This window comes from Miscanthus floridulus, chromosome 16 (assembly GCF_019320115.1).
Source record: "Miscanthus floridulus cultivar M001 chromosome 16, ASM1932011v1, whole genome shotgun sequence".
Classification (NCBI taxonomy): Eukaryota; Viridiplantae; Streptophyta; class Magnoliopsida; order Poales; family Poaceae; genus Miscanthus; species Miscanthus floridulus.
The window spans coordinates 116,735,645-116,758,114 of record NC_089595.1 but is presented as its reverse complement, the minus strand read 5'-3'; the positions used below and the strand labels follow the sequence as shown (position 1 = coordinate 116,758,114).

General features: G+C 48.9%; 1 protein-coding gene and 2 pseudogenes across 1 annotated transcript; 2 read left to right on the top strand and 1 right to left on the bottom strand.

The window, feature by feature from the left end:
* Window positions 1-15,204: 15,204 nt before the first annotated feature.
* LOC136511354 (lysine-rich arabinogalactan protein 19-like) lies at window positions 15,205-15,645 on the bottom strand. The gene has a single exon (XM_066505446.1). It carries the CDS (start codon window positions 15,643-15,645, stop codon window positions 15,205-15,207), a length of 441 nt encoding a protein of 146 aa, XP_066361543.1.
* An 11-nt stretch (window positions 15,646-15,656) lies between these two features.
* LOC136514460 (uncharacterized) lies at window positions 15,657-17,056 on the top strand (annotated as a pseudogene).
* A 3,920-nt stretch (window positions 17,057-20,976) lies between these two features.
* LOC136514101 (uncharacterized) lies at window positions 20,977-22,333 on the top strand (annotated as a pseudogene).
* The last annotated feature ends 137 nt before the right edge of the window (window positions 22,334-22,470 follow it).

Sequence of the window (22,470 nt, the reverse complement as noted above, 5' to 3'; positions counted from 1 at the left end):
AACTTGCTATGATACTACTCACTAAGAGCTCTCAATCTTGCTACACTAAAGAGCTCCACTAGATGAACTTAAATAACAAATCAAGCTCTCAATTCTAATTACACTAAAGAGCTTGCCACAACTAGTTTGCAAGAATATAAAAGAGTGAGTAGGGTGATTATACCGCCGTGTAGAGGGATGAACCAATCACAAGATGAAGATGAAATCAATCACCGAGAGAATGCCAAATAGCAAGAGACAACCGATTTTCTCCCGAGGTTCACGTGCTTGCCAACACGCTACATCTCCGTTGTGTCGACCAACACTTGGTGGTTCGACGGCTAAGAGGTGTTGCACAAACCTCGTCCACATAATTGGACATCGTAAGAACCTACCCACAAGTGAGATAACTCAATGACACGAGCAATCCACTAGAGTTACCTTTCGGCGCTCCGCCGGGGAAGGTACAAATCCCCTCACAATCACCGGAGATGGCCACGAACAAACACCGACTCGTGTCAATCCTCCACCGCTGCACCAAGCCATCTAGGTGGTGGCAACCACCAAGAGCAACAAGCGAATCCCACAGCGAAACACGAATACCAAGTGCCTCTAGATGCAATCACTCAAGCAATGCACTTGGATTCTCTCTCAATCTCACAATGATGATGAATTAATGATGGAGATGAGTGGGAGGGCTTTGGCTAAGCTCACAAGGTTGCTATGTCAATACAAATGGCCAAGAGAGTGAGCTTGAGCTAGCCATGGGGCTTAAATAGAAGCCCCCACGAAATAGAGCCGTTGGGCTCCTCACTACACTGAACACGGGCCGACCGGACGCTCCGGTCAGATTGATCGGACGCTGGACCTCAGCGTTCGGTCATGCGATGTGCGCCACGCGTCATCGGCTTCAAATGCCGATCACCCGATTTCAACGGTCAAGTGATGACTGGACGCGTTAGTTAGAAAGTGACCGGACGCTGGACCTCAGCGTCCGGTCGTTTCCAGTAAGGTTCCAAACATGAATTTTCACGACCAGACGCGTCCAGTCATGCCCGACCGGACTCACCCAGCGTCTGGTCACTCAATGTTTCTTCTATGCGCCCCACGTCAGCGTACGTCAGCACTGACCGGACGCACCCTGCCAGCGTCCGATCACTTTTAGCGCCAGCGTCCGGTCAAAGACCGAAACACGCGCTCACTGCTGCTACTGACCGGACGCGCCGGTCCAACAGAGACCAGCGTCCAGTCACTTACAGTGACCTCCGTCTTTTCTGTCTAGGGCGCCGGTGGCACCGTCGGACTGTCCACACTCTACGGGCGGACACTCCGCCGGTGAAGTTTCCTACCCTTGCTCAAATGTGCTAACCACGAAGTGTATCACCTTGTGCACATGTGTTAGCTTATTTTCACAAATATTTTCAAGGGTGTTAGCACTCCACTAGATCATAAATGCATATGCAATGAGTTAGAGCATCTAGTGGCACTTTGATAACCGTATTTCGATACGAGTTCCACCCCTCTTAATAGTACGGCTATCGATCCTAAATGTGATCAAACTTGCTAAGTGTCTCGATCACTAAAACAAAATGGCTCCTACAATTTTACCTTTGCCTTGAGCCTTTTGTTTTTCTCTTTCTTCTTTTCCAAGTTTAAGCATTTGATCATCACCATGACATCACCATCGTCATGATCTTCGCCATTGCTTCATCACTTGGAGTAGTGCTACCTATCTCATAATCACTTTGATAAACTAGGTTGACACTTAGGGTTTCATCAATTAACCAAAACCAAACTAGAGCTTTCACCCACTGGCACACTCGTGGGTGCGACCCGACGGCGAGAACAGAGGAAGAGGGAGAGATAGATGTGATAGGGCACTGCTCGGTTGGCCTTCGCGGCAAGCGGCCGACCGAACATGTGTCTGCGCCTGTGACCAAACTACGCGACACACGGCCGGACCACATGCGCGGGCGGGGAGGGCAGGTGGGAGTAGCCTGTGCGGCCACAGCACCATTAAGGCGAGGCGACGGCATGAGCGCGGCTGTGGCACCCCACGTGCACACGGTGGCAAACGGCAGCAACAACGTGGCCTCGCACCGGTAGCGACAACAGAAAACCGTGCAGCCATGCGGAGATGTGACGATGGGACAGCGAGGCTAGTGAAGGGCGGTGCGCGCTGCAGCGGTGACGCGACGGCAGCGGCACCAGTGGCCAACGGAGCTGGGCAGCGCAATAGGGTGGCGTGTGCAGCCATAGTGGCACCGGCAGTGGCGCCAGCAGCAGCGTGCAGTCAGGGTGGCCAGCGGCTCCCTAGGCACGCGGTGACCACGCACACTCGGCTAACCAGCCCAAAACACGTTGTGCATGCTTTTTAAAGCGTTAACCATGACCCATCTAGCTCCGTTATGACCCAACCAACTCAGCCGAGCTGAAGATGATACCTAGGGCTACTGAATGGAGCAACATACTTGGACCAAGGTAGACTAGAAAAGAAAATATGAGCATGCCAAGTGGATGCTGTCAACCGGCGCCAAAACAACATTTTCTAGCTTTTGTAGCAATTAATTGATGATCAAAGCACATACTAACTAAACCAACCCCTATATCATTGACAAGTACTTACTTGGATGCAACCCACCAAGCAAAAATATAGCCCAAGCCTTTAGCTAAATTTTTCAGAATTAATTCACTAATATAGCATTGTCACACTGCTTTCAACATTGAAAATTTGCTAAGTCTTTGGCTGAATTTTAGTCCAAGTTCCATTTCTAAGCTATTAGAAATACTATCTAACAATAATATTTTTCAACAACAAGTATTTCATTGTCATCTACAAAGTTTGTACTTTCAACTTTCTTTAAGTGTCACATACATGTGTTCATAGCATTTTTGCTTAATAAAAATTGGTTTTCAACCTTAAGTGACATAACATGACTATTGAATTACTTTCGTTTCGCATTCAAGTTGATCGTTTCGAGTTATAGAAATTGATCTACACACTTTATTACATGCATTAACACATAAACATGATGCTCATGACATGTTTTAGTAAATAATTTACAGTGTAACACCGAGGGTGTTACAAGTACTTTCTTCGGTCTAGTTTATAAGACGCAGTTTGACATGGATAAAAACAAATTAAAATGGGTGAAAAAACACCTCTCCCATTTCTGTTCATATGTTTTTTACGGAAATATGATTAGGTCTAGAAAAGCTAGGATAAAAAACGAAATCGGGATATGCGGACATACAAAAATAGACGAATATGAACGAAGAACTAAAAAATTAAGTTAGGATTAATGATCTAATATTCTCAAGTATGCATGTCTAAAATCTTACAACAATATACACATATGAAGATTGGTTTGACATTCACTTGCATACCATGTGCGGTAACATATTATCACACTTAACTAGTGATTAGTAGGTATATTAACATAACATAAGGACATGCAATTGTTAAGCGTATTCCACAAATTGAAAACGGGATAAATATGGATTCATCCTAGATGAAAAAGGGATCTTGCAAACTCTCGTTTTCGTATTGGAATCCCGCACAAAAATAGGATGTGATTTTCCTGTCTCCTGAGTACTTTCTCCAGTTTAGTTTATAACCAAATGTTGATGAGTACTTTCTTCGGTCTAGTTTATAAGACGTAGTTTGACATGGATAAAAATAGATGAAAATGGGTGAAAAAACACCTCTCCCATTTCTGTTCATATGTTTTTTTTGGACGAAAATAGGATTAGGCCTAGAAAAGCTAGGATCAAAAACGAAATCGGGATATGCTGACATACGGAAATAGACGAATATGAACGAAGAACTATAAAATTAAGTTAGGATTAATGATCTAATATTCTCAAGTATGCATGTCTAAAATCTTACAACAATATACACATATGAAGATTCGTTTGATATTCACTTGCATACCATGTGCGGTAACATATTATCACACATAACTAGTGATTAGTAGGTATATTAACATAACATAAGGACATGTAATTGTTAAGCGTATTCCACAAATTGAAAACGGGATAAATATGGATTCATCCTAGATGAAAAAGGGATCTTGCAAACTCTCGTTTTCATATTGGAATCCCGCACGAAAACAGGATGTGATTTTCCTATCTTCTTTAATTTCATCCCTACCCCTGCCCCTGTCTGATACTACAGCCTGTAGTAGGGTTGCATCCCGAGGTTGTGGCTCCCAAATTCTAAGGGCTTAATGCTTCTAATGGAGTAAAGTTCATGGCCAGTTTTCGAATTTAAGGAGGGAGGTTTGTCATCCCGGTCTCCAAACTCAGAAAGCCTCTTATTCCAATCCTTAAACTTTGTTTGGGTACAAGTCTGAGTCCACATGTCAGCTCTATCTCTCATCTCTCACCTCTCATGGTCATGGTCAGCTCGCTAATATGCCACTGCTGCGGCTGCTGCCATCTCCATGCTGACAACTGCTATTGTCTTGGTCCGCCACGTCGTCCCCGACGAGTAGCTGACGACAGGGGTGACGTCGGCGACGGCCGTGGATACTGGGCTCGAGGACAAGCACGACCTTGGCGGCACCGAGCACGCGCGTAGGGCCACGGCGAGGCCTATGACTGCCACGGCGGTGGCCAGCTCGTCATGCACGAAGGCTCCCCGTGCACCCGCCCTTCATCAATCGTCCACATGCAGCGGCAGCGGTGGCTAGCGCACGGTGCACAAGGGCTCCCTATACACCTGTCCTTCGTCGACCGTCCACATATATCGGCGGCTGCTGCTCGCCCGCACGGCGGCACCTCACCCACGCTCATGCGTGGCGGTGGCAGTGCCCCGCCTGCCAAGCAGAGGCGAGGGCGGCATGAGCTTATGCGACGTTGTTGCTAGTAAATAAATTTATAAATATTCATGTAATTTATGGAGAAAATTTCTTATTTGACATCAGAAAAAATTGCTCTTCCCAATTTAGCATCCAAACTTCAAATCTTCTCTATCTGTCTACTCTTAAAAATTTTCTTCCCAAATTGACACTACCGTCCATTTGGCCATCTCCTACCGTGAACTGTCACGTGGGCTACATGCAAAAAGACAAGAATACCCCAATCGAGTAGCCTTTTTTTTCGACGAAAATCGAGTAGCCTTCTCTTCGTTGTTTCGCTATTTGCACGCGAGAGAATGCCGCGGCACCTTCTAACCCTAGATCGACGCCGACGGCGACGGTCATGGAGGGCGGCGGCGCGGTGCCTGGCGTGGCTGTCGCGGGCCGCGCAGCCCTTGCTCGTTCGCCCCGGCACGGCTTCCGCGGCCAGCCTGCGCGGCCCCTGCGCTGCCCCCGCAGCCATGCCGCGCAGCCGCCCCCAGCAAGCCCGGCTCAGCCCCTAGCAGGCAACCCCCTGGGGGCCACCCCCGCGCTTGCAGCGCGGCCACCCCCAGCTGGCCCGTCGAGGCCGCCGCTGCCTTCCCAAGTAGGCACAGCCCCGGCGCGTGGGCTCAAGGCTTCAAGGAGAAAAAGATTGGAGCATTGGCTTCAAGGTCACCGTAGCTGCTGCCGGCTTCAAGTGCCAAAAAAAAAAAACAGAACACGCACGTTGTTCAAATGCCCAGAAAAAATTCGCCAAAAAAAAGTAAGTTGGAACACTTTGAGGGGCAAAAGTGTCTTTCACATGGAACTTAACACCGTTATGTATCTCAGCTCACGGTACTGTCAGTTTGGGAACCGAAATTTCAAACGGTGCCAGATAAGGAAGATTTGAACTTTGAGTGCTAAATTGGGAAGAACAAGTTTTTCCGGTGTCAAATAAAGAATTTTCTCTAATTTATGTGTCTGGACGATTTCGTATATAACTTTGATAATCTTTTATTTTAAGCAATCAAGTCTTATTTCGGTACACGGGCACAGTTCCATACCCGCTCTGATGAATATAAAATTAAAAGAGTATACAGACCGGAATAACGTATAGTTTAGGGACCGGGATAGCACTCCTACGAATTCAAAGACTGGCCATGAACTTTTTCGATCATATAAAGCTTAATCTTTTAAAAAAAATAAACTATCCACGTACTCCCTCTTTCCCTGAAAGAATAATTTCTAGGCTGAAAATTTGTCCTCGAATAAACTTCTAACTCTCATCGTCCATCAGACTAATTTATTTCCTTGAAGTTTCCAGCGGTCAGCGTACCCATTTATTCTTCATGAACATCATACTGCAACGGTTGATGTAGTGGGTACAACAATATTTAATATTTATTGAAAACACAAAAATCAATGCTCCATCGGACAGAGGGAGATCGTCTCGACGAGGGCTGTGCAACGGTGAAGTCCGTTAAATCATTGGAGCCTATCTTTAAAACCCGGTTTAGGAGACTACTATAGATGACTCGGTATTATTTTATAAGGGTAACTCCAAGAGATTCTCTATATTTTCTTCGTAAATGCTAGGAATAGAGATTTTGATGAAAAACTACCCTCTAACAGCTTCTCTAAATGGTTATGCAAATATAATCATCTTTTATTTCGAATTTTTCGCTAGCTAAAAATAGAAGACGAGAATGGCTCTCTAGAGTGCGCACAAGATATAGAAAAAAATGTTGAAAAGTGAAAAGATATAGAAAACGATGTTTATGCAAATGACTCTTCAAATAATGATTTAGAAAGTGACATTTAGAAAGACTCTCGGAGATGCTCTCGGATATAAGACGCAAATATGTGCCAATTTGGGTCGCCAACGTAGTTCTAAAAAAAACAAAAATATCTCACCACCCCCCGATTGAGGAGATTGACCCATTCGCAAATCCAGCGCCACTTAATCTAGCCAGCCTGAAAAGCGGCCCATGGCCTCCTCAGAGAAATTAGCCCACCCAAGACCGGCCAGACCTATCTCGCGACGCCCAGCCCCGCCGCCACCCCACTGCCATTTTTTTTTCTCGACCGTACCACGAGGTACGTATTTCATTAAGAGAAAATAGAGTTTTTAAAGTACAAAGCTAGCGGAAATCCAAGGGTTACCGCACCCAACAAATGGTCTAAAGGACGCACGCAGCACATGGAAGCAGCGGACGCAAAGAACGCCCCTGCAGTACAGACTATTGAACAGAGCTGCGACGCACGCGACCAAAGAGGCCACGCACAGTCTAGTCGTGAAGGCTACATCTCATCAGCAAAAAACATCCACGTTCACTAGATCAGTGGAGAGTGCCGATAGCATCTCCACGTTCACTAGATCAGTGGAGAGTAGAGCCGATAGTGCGTCACGTTTGGAATGAGACATTGGCTCGGCGAACACGCTCTGGAGGGCGTCAAAAGCCTCATGGTCAAGCTGCTGCTGCGTGTCCGACAATCCCCATCGCCTCATCATCACGTTCTGCGTCTGCACTGCACCGTGGGGTTAGCAGCACGGGACTTGCTCTTTTTGGCGAGTCGTGCACTTCGACGTGGCGACGCCATGGCCGGTGTCCTTGCCTTGCGCAACTTTGGCCGAGTCTTCAAAATAGGGGATGCGAGCGGTTGCCTGTCTCCAACAACGACCTCTTCGCCCGCAGAGCAATCGTCGGGCCCCGGAGGCCCAACGTCGGAAGGAACTGGGAGCTCAGATCGGGCGCACATCTGGTCAGCATGCGCGCTTGCCTCGCCATCGTGAAGCGTGCTCACCCATGACGACACCCAGGAGACCTGCGCGTCCCCCACCTCTGGCACAGGGTTCAGCGCCACAACGTTCCGCCGATCCACGATCTCCTTGCAAGCGAGCTGCTCCTCCGTCCGCATCGGATCCCAGCTTTCAGCGTGGGTAGGCTCGAGTGAAGGCAGGAAGTCGATGCTATCCAACCCGCAAGAGCCTGTTCGCACGCTAGCAGCAACGGCAGCCGGGATCTCGGGAGGGTCCGGCGCAGGGATCCCGGCACCATTTGACTTTGCTTGCGTTTTTTTTCCACTAGCACTTTCTTGTTCCTCTAGATTGAGATAGGGTGGTGCAGACGCTCGCACAACGCCAGCGCCACCTCCAGGGACCTGCGCTCCCGAAAGTACCTCGCGCCACCCATCAGCGTCGGGAGACGAGATCCGACGACGGGAGGTGGACGGCACGCCGGGACCAAGCCTCTAGTGCACCGGCACGTGACGGGCAGCACCACACGCGCCCCGCTTACGCCGGCCAGCATCAGTCGCAACCCGCCTGCGCCGTCCGGTACCGCTGGCGACCTGCTGTCCTCCGCTCCTAGGCCGACAGCGGCTGGGTCGGCGTCGACCCCCGACCAGGCCGCCGGCCCGAGCGCCCGTCCCGGTCGTCGCGGCCTGAGCAACAACGACGGAGAGCACCCGCCTAGGCCTCGGCCCGTGCTCCAACGGTGGCAATGCTTGGTGGAGCGGCGGCAGCGGGCGTGTGGCGACGTCCAGCAAGGGGAATGGAGACGCCATTGGCGAGCAGCACGAACCGGAGTCACCAGAGGGGCTTCTGTTGTATCTTTCGTTTCAGATCGGGATGTATTGCATAGGAATAGAATAGGTGTTCGGGATTTACATGAGAGGCAGAGAGAAGGGGAGTGAGATGTAGCAAACCGTCGAAAGCCGTAGTGGTCGAAGCTCCGGCCGCGGTCTCGTTGACGGACGCCATCTGCGCACCGGTAGCGACGTTCGGTGGAGAGGGAGGAGTCGGCGCTGTGGCGTTCTCGGCGGCGGCGTGTGCGTCGAGGTGGCGTTGCCGGCGTCGGTGGTGCTTTCCGTCGCTGGCAGCGCCCCTTCTCTTGATTGGGTTTAGGGTTAGGATGTCGATGGGGTGACTGGCGGCGCGGTGAACCTCGTACTGCGAGCCCTGGCCCCCCACCTTTCCTTTATAGCGCTGTACGACGGGGGCCCACCAACCATGTAGGGTTGGGCGCCCCCGATCAGGGCGCGAGAACAAGGCCCAAAAAGGCCGTTGGGCCTAACTGGTGGGAGATCAAACCTAACATTCTCCCCCTTGATCTCTCATCTATTCTTCGTTCTTTAATTTCATACTCAAAACTTTCAATTCATATTTTTCTTGCTTCCATCCTATTTCATCACAGATTAGTGCATAGAACTGTTCCATCGTCACAGCAATTAGTGCCGTTAGACTAACAGCCACAATATACTTTTCCGTTTTGAAATGTAAATTTTCTTTGGGCCCTTCGTATGTTCGGGAATCATAGGCTTTCCCTTAAACCCATGCCGGCTACGTGTTCTCTGAACACGTTGGGTGGTAAGCCCTTTGTGAGCGGATCCGCGAGCATTTTCTCTGTACTTATATGCTCAAGATTTATTATATGATCCCGAACTTTATCTTTCACAACATAGTACTTTATGTCAATGTGTTTGGCAGCACCACTTGACCTATTGTTCTGAGCGTACTGTACCGCTGGATTGTTATCACAATACAATCTCAGTGGTTCATTTATATCATCAATCACTTTCAATCCGGGTATGAATTTCTTCAGCCAATTCACCTGCCCCGTTGCCTCATAGCATGCTACAAACTCGGCATACATTATCGAGGATGTAGTTACGGTTTGTTTAGAGCTTTTCCACGATATAGCCCCTCCTGCGAGAGTAAATACATATCCTGACGTGGATTTTCTTTCATCTCCCGCATAATCAGAATCTGAATACCCCTCTATCTGCAGGGAGTCAGATCTTCTATACGTAAGCATGAGATATTTCGTACCCTGCAAATAACGCAGGACTTTCTTCACTAATTTCTAATGTTCAATTCCTGGATTCTTTTGATATCTGCCAAGTAACCCGGTAACAAAAGCTAAGTCAGGGCGTGTACACACTTGAGCATATTGTAAACTTCCAACAACTGAAGCATACGGTACCGCTTTCATTCGGTCAATTTCATATTGGTTCTTGGGACACTGATGTTCCCCAAATCTATCGCCCTTGACTATAGGAGCAGGTGAAGGACTGCACGCATGCATACTAAATTTCTTCAGGACCTTTTCTATGTATGCCTTTTGCGATAATCCTAGAACCCCTTTTCTCCTGTCTCGGTGAATCTCTATTCCCAAAACGAACGAGGCCTCACCGAGATCTTTCATATCAAAGTTTGAGTTCAAGAATTTCTTCGTTTCCATTAGTAGATTGATATCACTACTAGCAAGCAAGATATCATCCACATACAAAATTAGGAATATGTACTTTCTATTCTTGAACTTTGCATAAACGCAATTGTTCTCAATATTTTCTTCAAACCCAAAACATTTTATCGTTCTATCAAACTTCAAATACCACTGTCTTGAAGCTTGCTTCAATCCGTAGATTGATTTCTTCAGGCGACATCCCATATTTTCCTTTCCTTTTACGACAAAACCTTTCGGTTGTGCCATATAAACATTTTCTTCCAAATCCCTGTTTAGGAAAGCCGTCTTTACATCCATTTGATGCAACTCCAAATCATAGTGGGCTACAAGTGTCATTATAATTCTGAAGGAATCTTTACATGAGACTGGAGAAAACGTCTTATTGTAATCAATCCCTTCTCTTTGCGTGAAGCCTTTCGCCACAAGTCGCGCTTTAAATCTTTCTATATTCCCTTGGGAGTCATATTTCGTTTTGTAGACCCATTTACAGCCTACTGTTTTGGCTCCTTTAGGAATATTTTCTAAGTCCCAAACTTTATTGGTACTCATTGATTTCAATTCATCTTCCATGGCCTTAAGCCACTTTGATGAGTGGTCGCTTCTCATGGCTTCTTCAAATGAGGTGGGATCATCCCCCATCTGACATTCTTATGTTTCATAAACTTCATAGTCATCAGTAATAGCTGATCTTCTTATTATTTGAGACCTTCTAGGTGCCTCCGGCACTTGTTCCACATTGGGCTGTTGTTGTTCTTCCTCATGTGCAACATTTGATTCTATAGGTTTCTCAAGGATAGGTCCCTCAAGGACAGGTTCCTCATGTTCATTCATTGTCGTCACGGGAGAACTTGCAACAGGTGTTGGCACTACAGTGTCCTGCACTGTCGGTGCAACAGCAGCAGGTAGCGTGAAGAATGGTTCTTCAACCATCGGAGTGGGTACATGTACCCGCTTCTCCTGTAGGCTAATTTCTCGTGCTACCATGCTCCCCCTGATCATGTTATCCTCCAAGAACACAGCGTGTCTTGTTTCTACAATCTTCGTATGTCTGTCAGGACAATAGAAGCGATATCCTTTCGATCTTTCTGGATAGCCAATAAAATGGTAGCTGACTGTCTTGGAGTCTAACTTTCCTATGTTTGGGTTAAACACTTTTGCCTCAGCTGGACAGCCCCACACACGCAAATGGTTAAGTGAGGGTTCCCTTCCTGTCCATAATTCATACAGTGTTTTAGGCATCGATTTACTTGGTACTCGATTAAGTATGTGAATGGTGGTTTTCAGTGCCTCCATCCATAAACTAATCGGTAATGTGGAGTAACTCATCATGCTTCTTACCATATCCATTAAGGTACGGTTACGTCTTTCAGCCACTCCATTCTGCTGGGGCTCCCCCGGTGTGGAGTACTGAACAACTATGCCATTTTCCTGTAGGAACCTTGCAAATGGTCCAGGAATTTGGCCATATGGGGTATGTCGCCCATAGTACTCTCCACCTCGATCTGATCGTACTATCTTGATTTTCTTATTGTGCTGATTTTCAACTTCAGCTTTAAATATTTTGAATTTATCCAATGCTTCCGATCTTTCCTTAATTGGATAAATATTACCATAACGAGAGTAGTCGTCTGTGAATGTTATAAACGAGTCATAACCATCCACACTTTTCACAGGAAAAGGACCACATATATCTGTGTGGATTATTTCTAAAATTTATGTGTTTCGTTTGGCATCTTTCTTAATTTTTTTGACATACTTTCCTTTGATGCAATCAATACATTGTTCTAAATCTGAAAATTCTAAGTGCGGGAGAATTGATTCCTTAACCAATCGTTCCATTCTCCCCCTCGAAATATGGCCCAAGCGATAATGCCATAATTTCGAAGAGACAGTATCAATTCTCTTCCGCTTCTTAGTTACATCCGTAGATGGGGAATCATTCACATTCTCATCACATACATTGTTCGCATTCTCAGCAAGAGATAATAAATAAAGCTTGTCTTGTCAGAAGGCAAGACCAACACATTTATTATTAACCAGTATCTTACACTTGCCATCACCAAAATGGCAATCAATTCCATCATCATCAAGTTTCGAAACACTTATCAAATTTCTACGCAAAGAGGGAACATAAAGTACTTCTTTAAGTCTAAGTACAAAACCATTATTCAATTCTAAAGAAAAAACTCCAATGGCTTCAACATTGGCTTGCACTCCATTTGCAACTTTAATCGTTCTTTCTCCTCTTTGCAAGGTTCTCGTCCCACTTAACCCTTGTAAGGAATTTGCAACATGAGTAGTTGCTCCTGAATCAACCCACCAAGTGGATTTATCATAACATAAATACAGGGATTCATCTACAAATATAATAAATTCATCACCTTCCTTTAGCAGAGATTTTAGGAAGTCTGGACAATCCCTCTTGTAGTGTCCCTTCTTGAAGCAGTGCTTACACTGATCCTTTTCAGCTCCACCATACTGCTGATTCTCAGAATCCTGGGGTTTCTTTTCCTGTGAATTGGAGGAAGAGGCCTTATCCCACTTAGGTTTCCCTTGTGGTTTAGAATTCTTGCCATTAAAGTTCTTTCTTTTGTTATCCTTTACAAAATGAGCAGATTCACCTTGTGAGGACTTTATCCTCTCCTCTTCTTGAGCACACATTGAGATGCGTCTTTCTATGCCCCATCTTTCAGGCTGCATATTGTAGTTCACAATGAAGGTGTCATATTCTTTTGGCAAAGAAGCGAAAATCAAATGAATCAGGAAATCCTCCTCCTTTAAATTCATTTCCTTTAGCTTAGATGACGTAGTGTTCATCTTCAAAATATGCTCTCTTATGCTACCACCAGTGAATTTCTCATTCACAAGCTTCTTAATCAGTGAACTTGCTGTGGCCTTGGTAGACCCAGTAAACTGACTCTTGATTTTCTTAAGATATTCTTTGGCAGTAGCACATTCAGGGATTGAGCCCCTTATCTGTTCTTCTATGGTGGCTTTGGCTACCAACAGGCACTTGCGGTTGGAGAGAGTCCATTGCCTATGTTCAAGGTCATATTTCATTCTTATTTCAGCATGATCACGCTTTCGAGCAGCGAAATCAGCGTCAGATTCATTGTCACCTCTCATCGGGTCCTCTGGCTCAGTAGGACACGGTGAGGTGATGGCAAAATCGACCTCTCCCAACGCAAGTTCCAATTCATACTTCTCCCGCCACACACGGTGATTGGTTCCATTGAGTGTCGGGATGTTGGCAATGTTCACAATGCATTTGCCTCCTGAAATCACACCAGAGTAAGTAAGAAACATTTATACATAAAATTTCATGCTTTAACTCAACGTTGGTCAAATTAAAACTTATAATTCATCCATGCAAACATTTTACATCACCGTTGGACAGAAGTAAATTAATGCACAATTTCTCATGGATCAAAAATTATAATATTGTTATTAACAACGTTGATCAAAAAATAACAATATCATAATCGCATCAAAATTATCAGAAATTCATTTCTCTTAAAATTAAATTATCCCGTTGGTTCAAATTTAATCAAAGAGAACAATAATTATCATGCACAGCGGAAACATTAATAATCTTTTCATATTATTATTTTCTAGAAGCACTAAAAAATTCACTGTTTTCTGAGCAAAATATCGTTGGATAAAATTTGCACAGAAAATTGTATCAAAATCATTCAAATTCATCAAAATATGCATTAAAATTGCTCCTGGAAAATAATAAAAAAATTTTCTTCTTAAAATTTTTTCTTCTTCTTTCATTTCAGCCCAGCGCGGCCCAAGACGCGCTGAAAGCCGGCTCGGCCCAGCTGTCCTCGCGCGCACAGGCCGCACCCAGGCCGCAACCTAGGCTTGGGCCGGCAAAGCGCCGCGTGCGCTCACGCCCGCCTGGGCCGGCGACGGCCCGAGGATCCGCGGCCGTTGGATCTGATCGGACGGTCGCGCGCCGTCTTCGGCCGGATCAAAACCCAACGCCGCGCCGGTGCCGTGGAAACCCTAGCGCATTCGCGCTTGCTCTCTCTCTCTCTCTCTCTTCTTCTTCTTCTTCGCCGCTCTCTCTCTTCTCTCTTCAGCGCAGCGCAGCCGAGAGCGAGCGCGACGAGCGAGCAGGCCTTTGCGCCGTCGCCAGCCCCCTCGCCGGCGCGCATGCTCCCCAACGGGTGAGCACGCCGCCGTCGAGCGGCTAGGCCACGACGCTTCCTTGGCCGAGCCCGGCGAGCCAGCGCCCCCCCGGCTCGGCTTCTTCTCCCGTTGGGGAGCACGCGCCCTAACCCTAGCCCCACTTTCCCCTTTTCTGATTTGAGTTGTTCTTTTCGGGTTTATCCGAATGGAAAAACTAGGGTTAGGGTTAGGATTCGTTCTTGCCGATTCGGTTTTCTTTGCTTTCGATTTCTTTCTTTTCGTTCATCCGAATGAAAAACTGGGGTTAGGGTTAGGGTTTCGACCCTTCTTTCTTTCTTCTTCCCCTTTTCTGATTCGATTTCTATCTTCTTTCTTTTCTTTTCACTCGTTCACCCGAAAAGGGGATCTAGGGTTAGGGTTCGGTTGAACCCGATTCGTGTTTTTTTTGTTTGATTCAAGTTCTCCAAGATTATTCCCTTTCCCCTCATCGGATTTGATTTGGGGAATTAGGGTTAGGTCTTAGGGTTCGGCTTTCTATTTTCTTTTCAGATCCAGTTTCTTTTCGGAACCTAGCTCCGGTACCATTGTTGTATCTTTCGTTTCAGATCGGGATGTATTGCATAGGAATACAATAGGTGTTCGGGATTTACATGAGAGGCAGAGAGAAGGGGAGTGAGATGTAGCAAACCGTCGAAAGCCGTAGTGGTCGAAGCTCCGGCCGCGGTCTCGTTGACGGACGCCATCTGCGCGCCGGCAGCGACGTTCGGTGGAGAGGGAGGAGTCGGCGCTGTGGCGTTCTCGGCGGCGGCGTGTGCGTCGAGGTGGCGTTGCCGGCGTCGGTGGTGCTTCCCGTCGCTGGCAGCATCCCTTCTTTTGATCGGGTTTAGGGTTAGGATGTCGGTGGGGTGACTGATGGTGCGGTGAACCTCGTACTGCTAGCCCCGGCCCCCACCTTTCCTTTATAGCGCTGTGCGACGGAGGCCCACCAACCATGTAGGGTTGGACGCCCCCGATCAGAACACGAGAATAAGGCCCAAAAAGGCCGTTCGCCTAACTGGTGAGAGATCAAACCTAACAGCTTCCTCCCGCCCAACGCTGCGCCTTGGAGCGGCCCTCGGAGCCGCACGCAGGGAAGAAGGGTGGGGCCAGAGGGGGGAGGTCTTACCAGCCCGGGTGGCAGCGACGCTGTGGGTGGCCGCCGGTGCCGGGGTGGCGGCCGGCGGGCTGAGCTGATTGGGAGAGCAGCGAGAGTCGGAGGGAACCACGGGCTCGCCATGGAGCGCCAGGACGGCCACTCCAACCCCATGGAACGGCAGATCAGGATGTGGGGAGCTCGGATCTGAGTCTGGAAGGGGCGGGCTTGCTTCTGGGAGGCGGATCGACGGTGGAGGGGTTGCGGCGCCGCCGGCGTCGCCATGGGCAGGGGGCGGGGCGGGAGGGTGGGCGAGGTCCATCCGAACGTTTCCAGACCACCCCGCTGCCATTCAGAAGCTCCGCCCCGTCGCCTCCATTCTCCAGAGCTGCGCTGCATCGGTTTGAAACTTGTAATCGACCGGCGATGGGCCTCTCGCGTCGGTTTCTGAATCTGATCGTGGACAACCGCATCGATGGATTCAAATCGCTGAATTGCATCGACCCGAGGCGCCACAAGCTGTTCAGCACAAGAACACATGTACTGCCGCCCCTGGAAGGAAAAAGGTCTGAATCAGAATGGCCGCCGCAAGACGATCGCAAGAACCACAGGCAGGCAGCAGCTTCATCATTGCTTAGAAGAAAGATCCGGGAGATTCAGCTTCCTCAACCAATCATGAACTTCCGATGCTCAATCGTAGACTGCTACTGGTATATGGACAGTTTGCCGCTCGCAGGTCGAAAGCTGCTGTGCTTGGACCCATCTTACCGTACTGTCCTCTTCGACGTGAACATGCGCCAAGTGGAGACCATTCCCTACTTCCACGTGCCCAAGCATTCCCCCTTGCCCTGCTTTGTCCCGTTCCCATCCACTGCTGATGCCACCGACGACGACGGCAATGGCAGCTTCTACATCCTAGAGGGTTCTCCCTATCAGGAGGAGCTGCAGGGAGACGGCGACGCCAGACAGCAGCTGATCAATCAGTTTGAGGCTTTTGTCTACAACAGCGAGTCCAAGTCCTGGAAGAGGCAGCTCCTCCCACCGCCGCCATTCGTCTGTGACCCTAAGCACTACGAGCACAGGAGGGGCCCCGACATCACCTGTTACGCAGTGGTCGAACGAGGCGGCTCCCATGTCATCTTCGTATCGGCGGATGGCGCTGGCACCTACTGCTTGGACACGGTGACGCACACTTGGAGCCATGTTGGTGACTGCTTCACAGGCAAGGTCGAATATGTGCCGGAGCTGAAGCTGTGGTTTGGCATTTGCACCGAGGGCCTGCAACTGGGCGCTGCTGACCTGTCCACCATGGACGACTCCCAGCCACAGCTAGTAGGCACTTGGAAGGAGCTCGAGGCACCTGGAGACTGGAGGGAGCTGCAGCCAAAGCCTCCTCAGCTTGTCAGCCTGGGCTCTGGCAGGTTCTGCATCACAAGGTTCTTCTTCCGTGCCCTACCGAATCCTTTGGCCTTCTTACTGAATCCCATGGCCTTCTATGATTATTCGATCCGGTTGGGGAGGAATATTTCACGGTCTTGACTGGTGTGGATGTGGTGCCATGTGTCCATGACGCCCACGGGACTGCCAGTGACACCATTAGCGGTGGCAATGGCAGCAAGGGGAAATTGGAGCTCCAAATGATCAAGCACAATTCAAGATGCCACATGTCTTATGGCAGTGATGGTAACATTGAAGTAGTGTTCTGAATGTATAAGTTTGGCTCGTTGGTTGCAGACCCCCTGTGTGGTTGTGTGTTATATCTTATCCATCACTACTATCTTGCGTCTGAATAATTTCGGGGCTTCGATTTGTATGCAAGAAGAGACAACTCGGTATCTCTTCATAGCTTGAGAACTTACTTTACCTTGTCATGAAAGTCTTTTTTTTTGTGTGTTTAGTGCTATATGTATGGTGATATTGTCTTTTGCAATTGTACAATCTGACTGCGTTATCTTAGTTTTGGCTCTACCACTTATGTGGTGACACTGAAGACTCATGTATCTTACCATACTCTTTGAGGACATTTGGTTGTCATGAAAGTCTTAAGAGCGGAGTTTAATCCATTTTCTACTATGTTTACTGACATCTCTTGCAATATAAAAGCATCTCTAATAGTTCCAAAAAAAACAAGTTGGTAAAATCAATGAGTTTTCCAAGTGACTAAAAAAAGTTGGGAGTGCTTTCTAAAATCTCGTTCCTAAAATATAGAAGACAATTTTGCATGAGGAATCATGGGCTATTTTCAAACCACCCTAACTGCGTTTATACTTTCTCTCTCTTGTGCATTTGTATTCCTACTCCTTATTCTTCCCCACATCCTTCCACCCCTAGATTGGCTGATTGATACGTCCACGTATAGTTCCGCGTTATCGGGCCTAATTTTCCAAGTGCGGAAAGATTGGGCAGCAGGGCATTTAATGGTATTTTAGAGGTAGCCCACCTATTTCCGAAGTATCTTTGAAGATTAGGAGATGATGGCTCTGTTTGTCACGCGTGCCCCTTGTAAAATGTTTGAAGTAAGCAGGGTGTTCAGAGACGTAGAGTTACGTAGCGTTTGGTTGAGAGTCAAAGTGGGGTGGAACGGTCCTGACTCTGATTCGTGGGATGGGACGGCTCCATTTTCTGTTTGGTTAAGGAGGGATGGGACCAACCCGTTTTCTGTTTGGACCAGAGACAACAAAAGTGGGATTAGCTACTGACAGGTGGGACCCAATTGTCAGTTTTTTTTAATTTTTTCTTCTTTTCTCTTTCCTCTCCTTATCTCTTCGATCCCAACCGCCTGGACTCGAGTCTCGCACATGGGCACGGCGCACCTCGTCTCCTCCGCCGGCGCCTGGCTTCCCCAGCGAGCTTGCCCCGCGCCTCCTTCCCCCGAGCTCGCCCCGTGCCTCCTTCCTCCGAGCTCGCCCCGCGCCCACGAGGCGGCCCGCGAGGCGGAGGCGCTCGCCCACGAGGCGGCCCGCGAGGCGGCGGCGCTCACCCACGAGGCGCCGGCGCTCGGTGGCCGGCGAGGCGGCGTGCTTGCGCTCACCCACGAGGAGGCCCGCGAGGCGGTGCCTCTCGCCCGCGCGGCGGCCCACGAGGCAACGTGCTCGCCCTGCTGGGTTCCTCCATCTTAAAGCTCCCGCGCGCCCGTCCTTCTTCCTCCCATCCTCTCCCGCGCGCCGTTCGTGAGCCTCACGTCGCCACCGCCGCCCTCTTCTTCAGCACCGGTGGCCGCTCTCGTGGAAACCCTCGACCTCTTCTTCAGCACCGCGCGGGGCCGTAACTCGCCCGCGCTGCCGCGAGGCCGGAGCTCACCCGCGCAGCGGCGGCGGCGCCTGAGGCTGGCCGCGGCCAGACCTTGCCCCTCCTCTCTTCTTCCACGCCGGCCAGCGAGCGCCTCGTCCCACTTGGGACGGCGCCCGTCCGAAAAATCTGAGGGGACGGAGTGAACCCGAATCTCATGTGAATATTCCCGAGTGGGACGTCCTAGCTCCCGGGAGACTCCCAACCAAACATCGGTCGTCCCAGGACCGTCCCGTTCCATCCCACCTCGTCCCTCCATCCAAACACTACCTCAGTGGATGCTGAAGATGTGCCTAGAAATGATGTTTTGTGCAAAATAGGCTGAGCTATTGGTTAGCCAGCGTGGGTTGTATAATAAAGGGCAGATTAGCATGTTGATTTGAAACATTCAGACCGCATCACCTGTCACTGTATGTGAAGTTGTGAACACAGAAGAATAGACGATCTGGTCAGCTCTGAAAATTGCAGGGTGCGAATATTGAGTGGGACCCACCTATCCATGTCTGTCGGGAATATATCTAGTGCAAACCAACCACCCCGTGCAATCTTGAAAACTACGAATCTGGGACACAAGATGCCAATCCAATGGACAGGGTTAAAGGTGAGATTTTGCGCTTAAGCCCCTCCACCAGCCGGCCATTTTTCTAATACCTCTGCTCCCTCTAACCCTGTCCATTGGATTAACATCTTGTGGTTCAGATTCGCAGTTTCCAAGGTTACACAAGGTGGTTGATTTGCATCAGATATGTTCTAAAACCATCTTCTTCTTTCTTGGTCTCCTCTCTCAATCTCTCTCGTTTGCGGCATGCCCGCCCAACACAACGACGGCGGCATGGCCCGCGCGCTCGCCTGGCACGATGGCAGCGGCGTGGCCCATACTCGCTCGGCACGGAGGCGGTGTGGCCCGCGCTCGCCCCCGCGGCGGCGCGGCGGCTGTCCGCACTCTCACTTGGTGTGGCAACGGTGAGAGATGACCAGTGTGAGCCCGATATGGCAGTGACAGAAAGGGAGAGAAAGGGCATTCAGAAAAAAAGGTTGCTTGCTTCCCTCTATCTGAGGGATTGAGAGAAGGTTTTGAGGGATTAAGAATTTTTTTTTATAAGTCGACGGGGCTGAGAAAAAAATATAGGAAAAGAGATTGAGAAAAGGGGTCTGTTGGAGCTGTTGTTTTCACCTCATTCCCCTATATGACAGGATTTAGGGAAAGAAGATTGTTTTTCCTATGTTTAGAAGAACATGCTTCTTTTATTAGATCTTTTGTAGAAAAGTACAGGAGATAGGGCATCTGTTGTAGCACATTCATTTCTACCAACATGTTATAATCAAGCGGTTCCATATTTATTGATTCAAAATCGACCTTTATTTGGTGTCAATGCACCCTTGTGTAATTTGTGTCGCAGCATGGTTCGGAAAGGTCAGGCTAATTAACAATATCGAGATCCAATCGACGTCCTCTGACAGATAAATCTATTGTTTGTCTATCTGCCGAGCCTTGATGAATGAAGATGTAGACACGGCTTCTTGTTGTGTAACGAGTATACCTACACGCTTTCTTGTCTCAAATACCTTGCCTGAATTGCTAGAGTTCTCTGAATAACAAATAAAGGTTATGTTTGTGCACTGCTTGCTCTTCTACGCTGTAACTGTAATGTCGCATCCCAATGCATATGCTCTCATCTAGACTTTTACAACAGACTAGTGTATATTAGCCGGTGAACATTTTGGTCCATAAATATCTCTCCTCAACAAGCTCTAACAGCAAGTCCCGTGAACGGATTTTTGTTCGAAATGATGGAGGTCCCTGCCCCAGTGGAACCGTTGAGTGATGTTTTTTATGAGGCTAAGGAAGCTATTGATGAATGAATAGAATCAGAAAATGGATCCTTCTTTGTTGAAAAATTTAGCCTGTCTTTTTCTTCCGGTGATAAAATTTTGACTGTTTCATTACACATGCAAATGGTTGCTGCAAACTACTGGTGGAATTTTGTGGTGGACCCAAATACTACTAGCATTGAATCTGTTCACGTTTTCTCTCATCGAATTATTGCTTCAGATTCGCTCTGTTAAACACACCGAATCTGAAGCTCTGTTGTCCTGTCTACAAAAGGGCAATGTTGCTAGGCCTCCTCCTCTAGGCCTCTAGAGAGAGAGAGAGGAGAAAGCAACACAAGGGCCGTGGGCTGTGCCTGTGCCTTGGCCTGGGCCTGCTAGCAAAGCCCGCAGCAAAATGGAACTACCCGCCGCCTCATTCCGCTGTGGGCTGTGCCTGGGCCTGCTGGCAAAATGGAACGGAAGGCCTACCCTGCTGGCTGTACGAGAGGGCCCTCATCTCACGCTCGCGTCGCGCAGCAGGAAGGGTCCAAGGCAGGCAGGCAGCGCAGAAACCCTTCCCCTCTCCGCCCCGTGCTTGCGCCTCCTGTACCTCCGCCGCTGTGGCCTCCCGGAGCTGGGTGGCCAAGCACTATGGAGGAGGTGCCGGATCACATCGTTGGAGAGATCCTCCTCCGCTTCCCACCGACCGACCCCGCGAGCCTCGTCCGCGCCGCACTCGTCTGCAAGCCCTGGTGCCGCATCGTCTGCGGCCGCAGCTTCCGCCGCCGTTTCATGGAATTCCACCGCGTAGCTCCACTGCTCGGCTTACTCTCTAACAACTGCTGCAAGGCCCGATTCGTCCCCACCTCCTCGTTCCGCCCGCCGCACGCCGACGACCTGATCGCGCTCCACGACTGCGAGGGGGTGGAGAAGGAGGAGGTCTGGGGCTGGGACTGCGTCGCGCTCGACGCCCGCCACGGCCTCATCCTCCTCTACTTCCAAGTGGGTGAGCACCTGGACGACGTCTTCCTCGTCGTCTGGGACCCAACAACCGACGAGCGGTGGAAGATATCGGTCCCGGACATCTGCTACTGCGACCGCTACGAGTGGTACGCTACTGTGCTCTGCGCGTCCAAAGCCAACGGCCACCTCGACTGCCAAGACATGCCCTTCGTCGTCGTTCGCGTGGTCACTGAGTGGCAGCGCTGGTGCTTGCGCGTCTACTCATCGGAGGATGCCTCCTGGAGCGAGGAGACTCTGCTCCCCAAGTGCAGAGTCGACAACGCGCCCACTGCCCTTGTGGGGAACACACTCTACTTCATGACTAATTCTGGCATAGGGGTTCTTAGTTTTGACTTGGCCACACGGGAAACATCTGTGATTCGCCTACCACCAAAAGCTTCTGAGTGTGCTGCTGTGCTCATGGCGACGGAGGATGGTGAACTGGGATTTGCAAGAGTGGATATGGCCGCCAGACTCTCCCTCTGGTCAATGGAGGCGAATCCGAACGGAGACATGGGATGGACACAGACTAGAGTCATTGAGCTTGAGAAGCTGCTTCCTGTCAATGACGACTCCATCTCCTGTAGTGCCCTTGGCTTTGCTCATGGTGTTGGTGTCTTTTTCGTGTTGACGTATGATGCTCGATTGTTCAGTTTTGATCTAAAGTCTGGTCGGGTGAGGAAGGTATACGAGGAGGAATCTGATGTATTTGGCCACTTCAGTTGTGTTCCCTGTGTTGTTCCCCAGTTGTGCTGTTACCATAATTGTGTTTCTCAACTCATGATAACTTTTGCAACTTGCATTTTTTCATTGATGTGTCGGAATCTGGTATTATGTATGCTGGGGTCTAAATGGTAAGCCTTGTGTGATGGAACAATTAATCGTTTGGTATTTGATTGTTCCCTTAATGCTGCCTACATGCTTGTACTGAAAATTGTGAGTACGTTAGAATAGTGTGTATTTGTGTGTGGTGTTCTCCTAATGCTGCCTACATGCTTGTACTGAAAATTGTTAGTATGTTGGAATAATTTGCATGAATTCATGG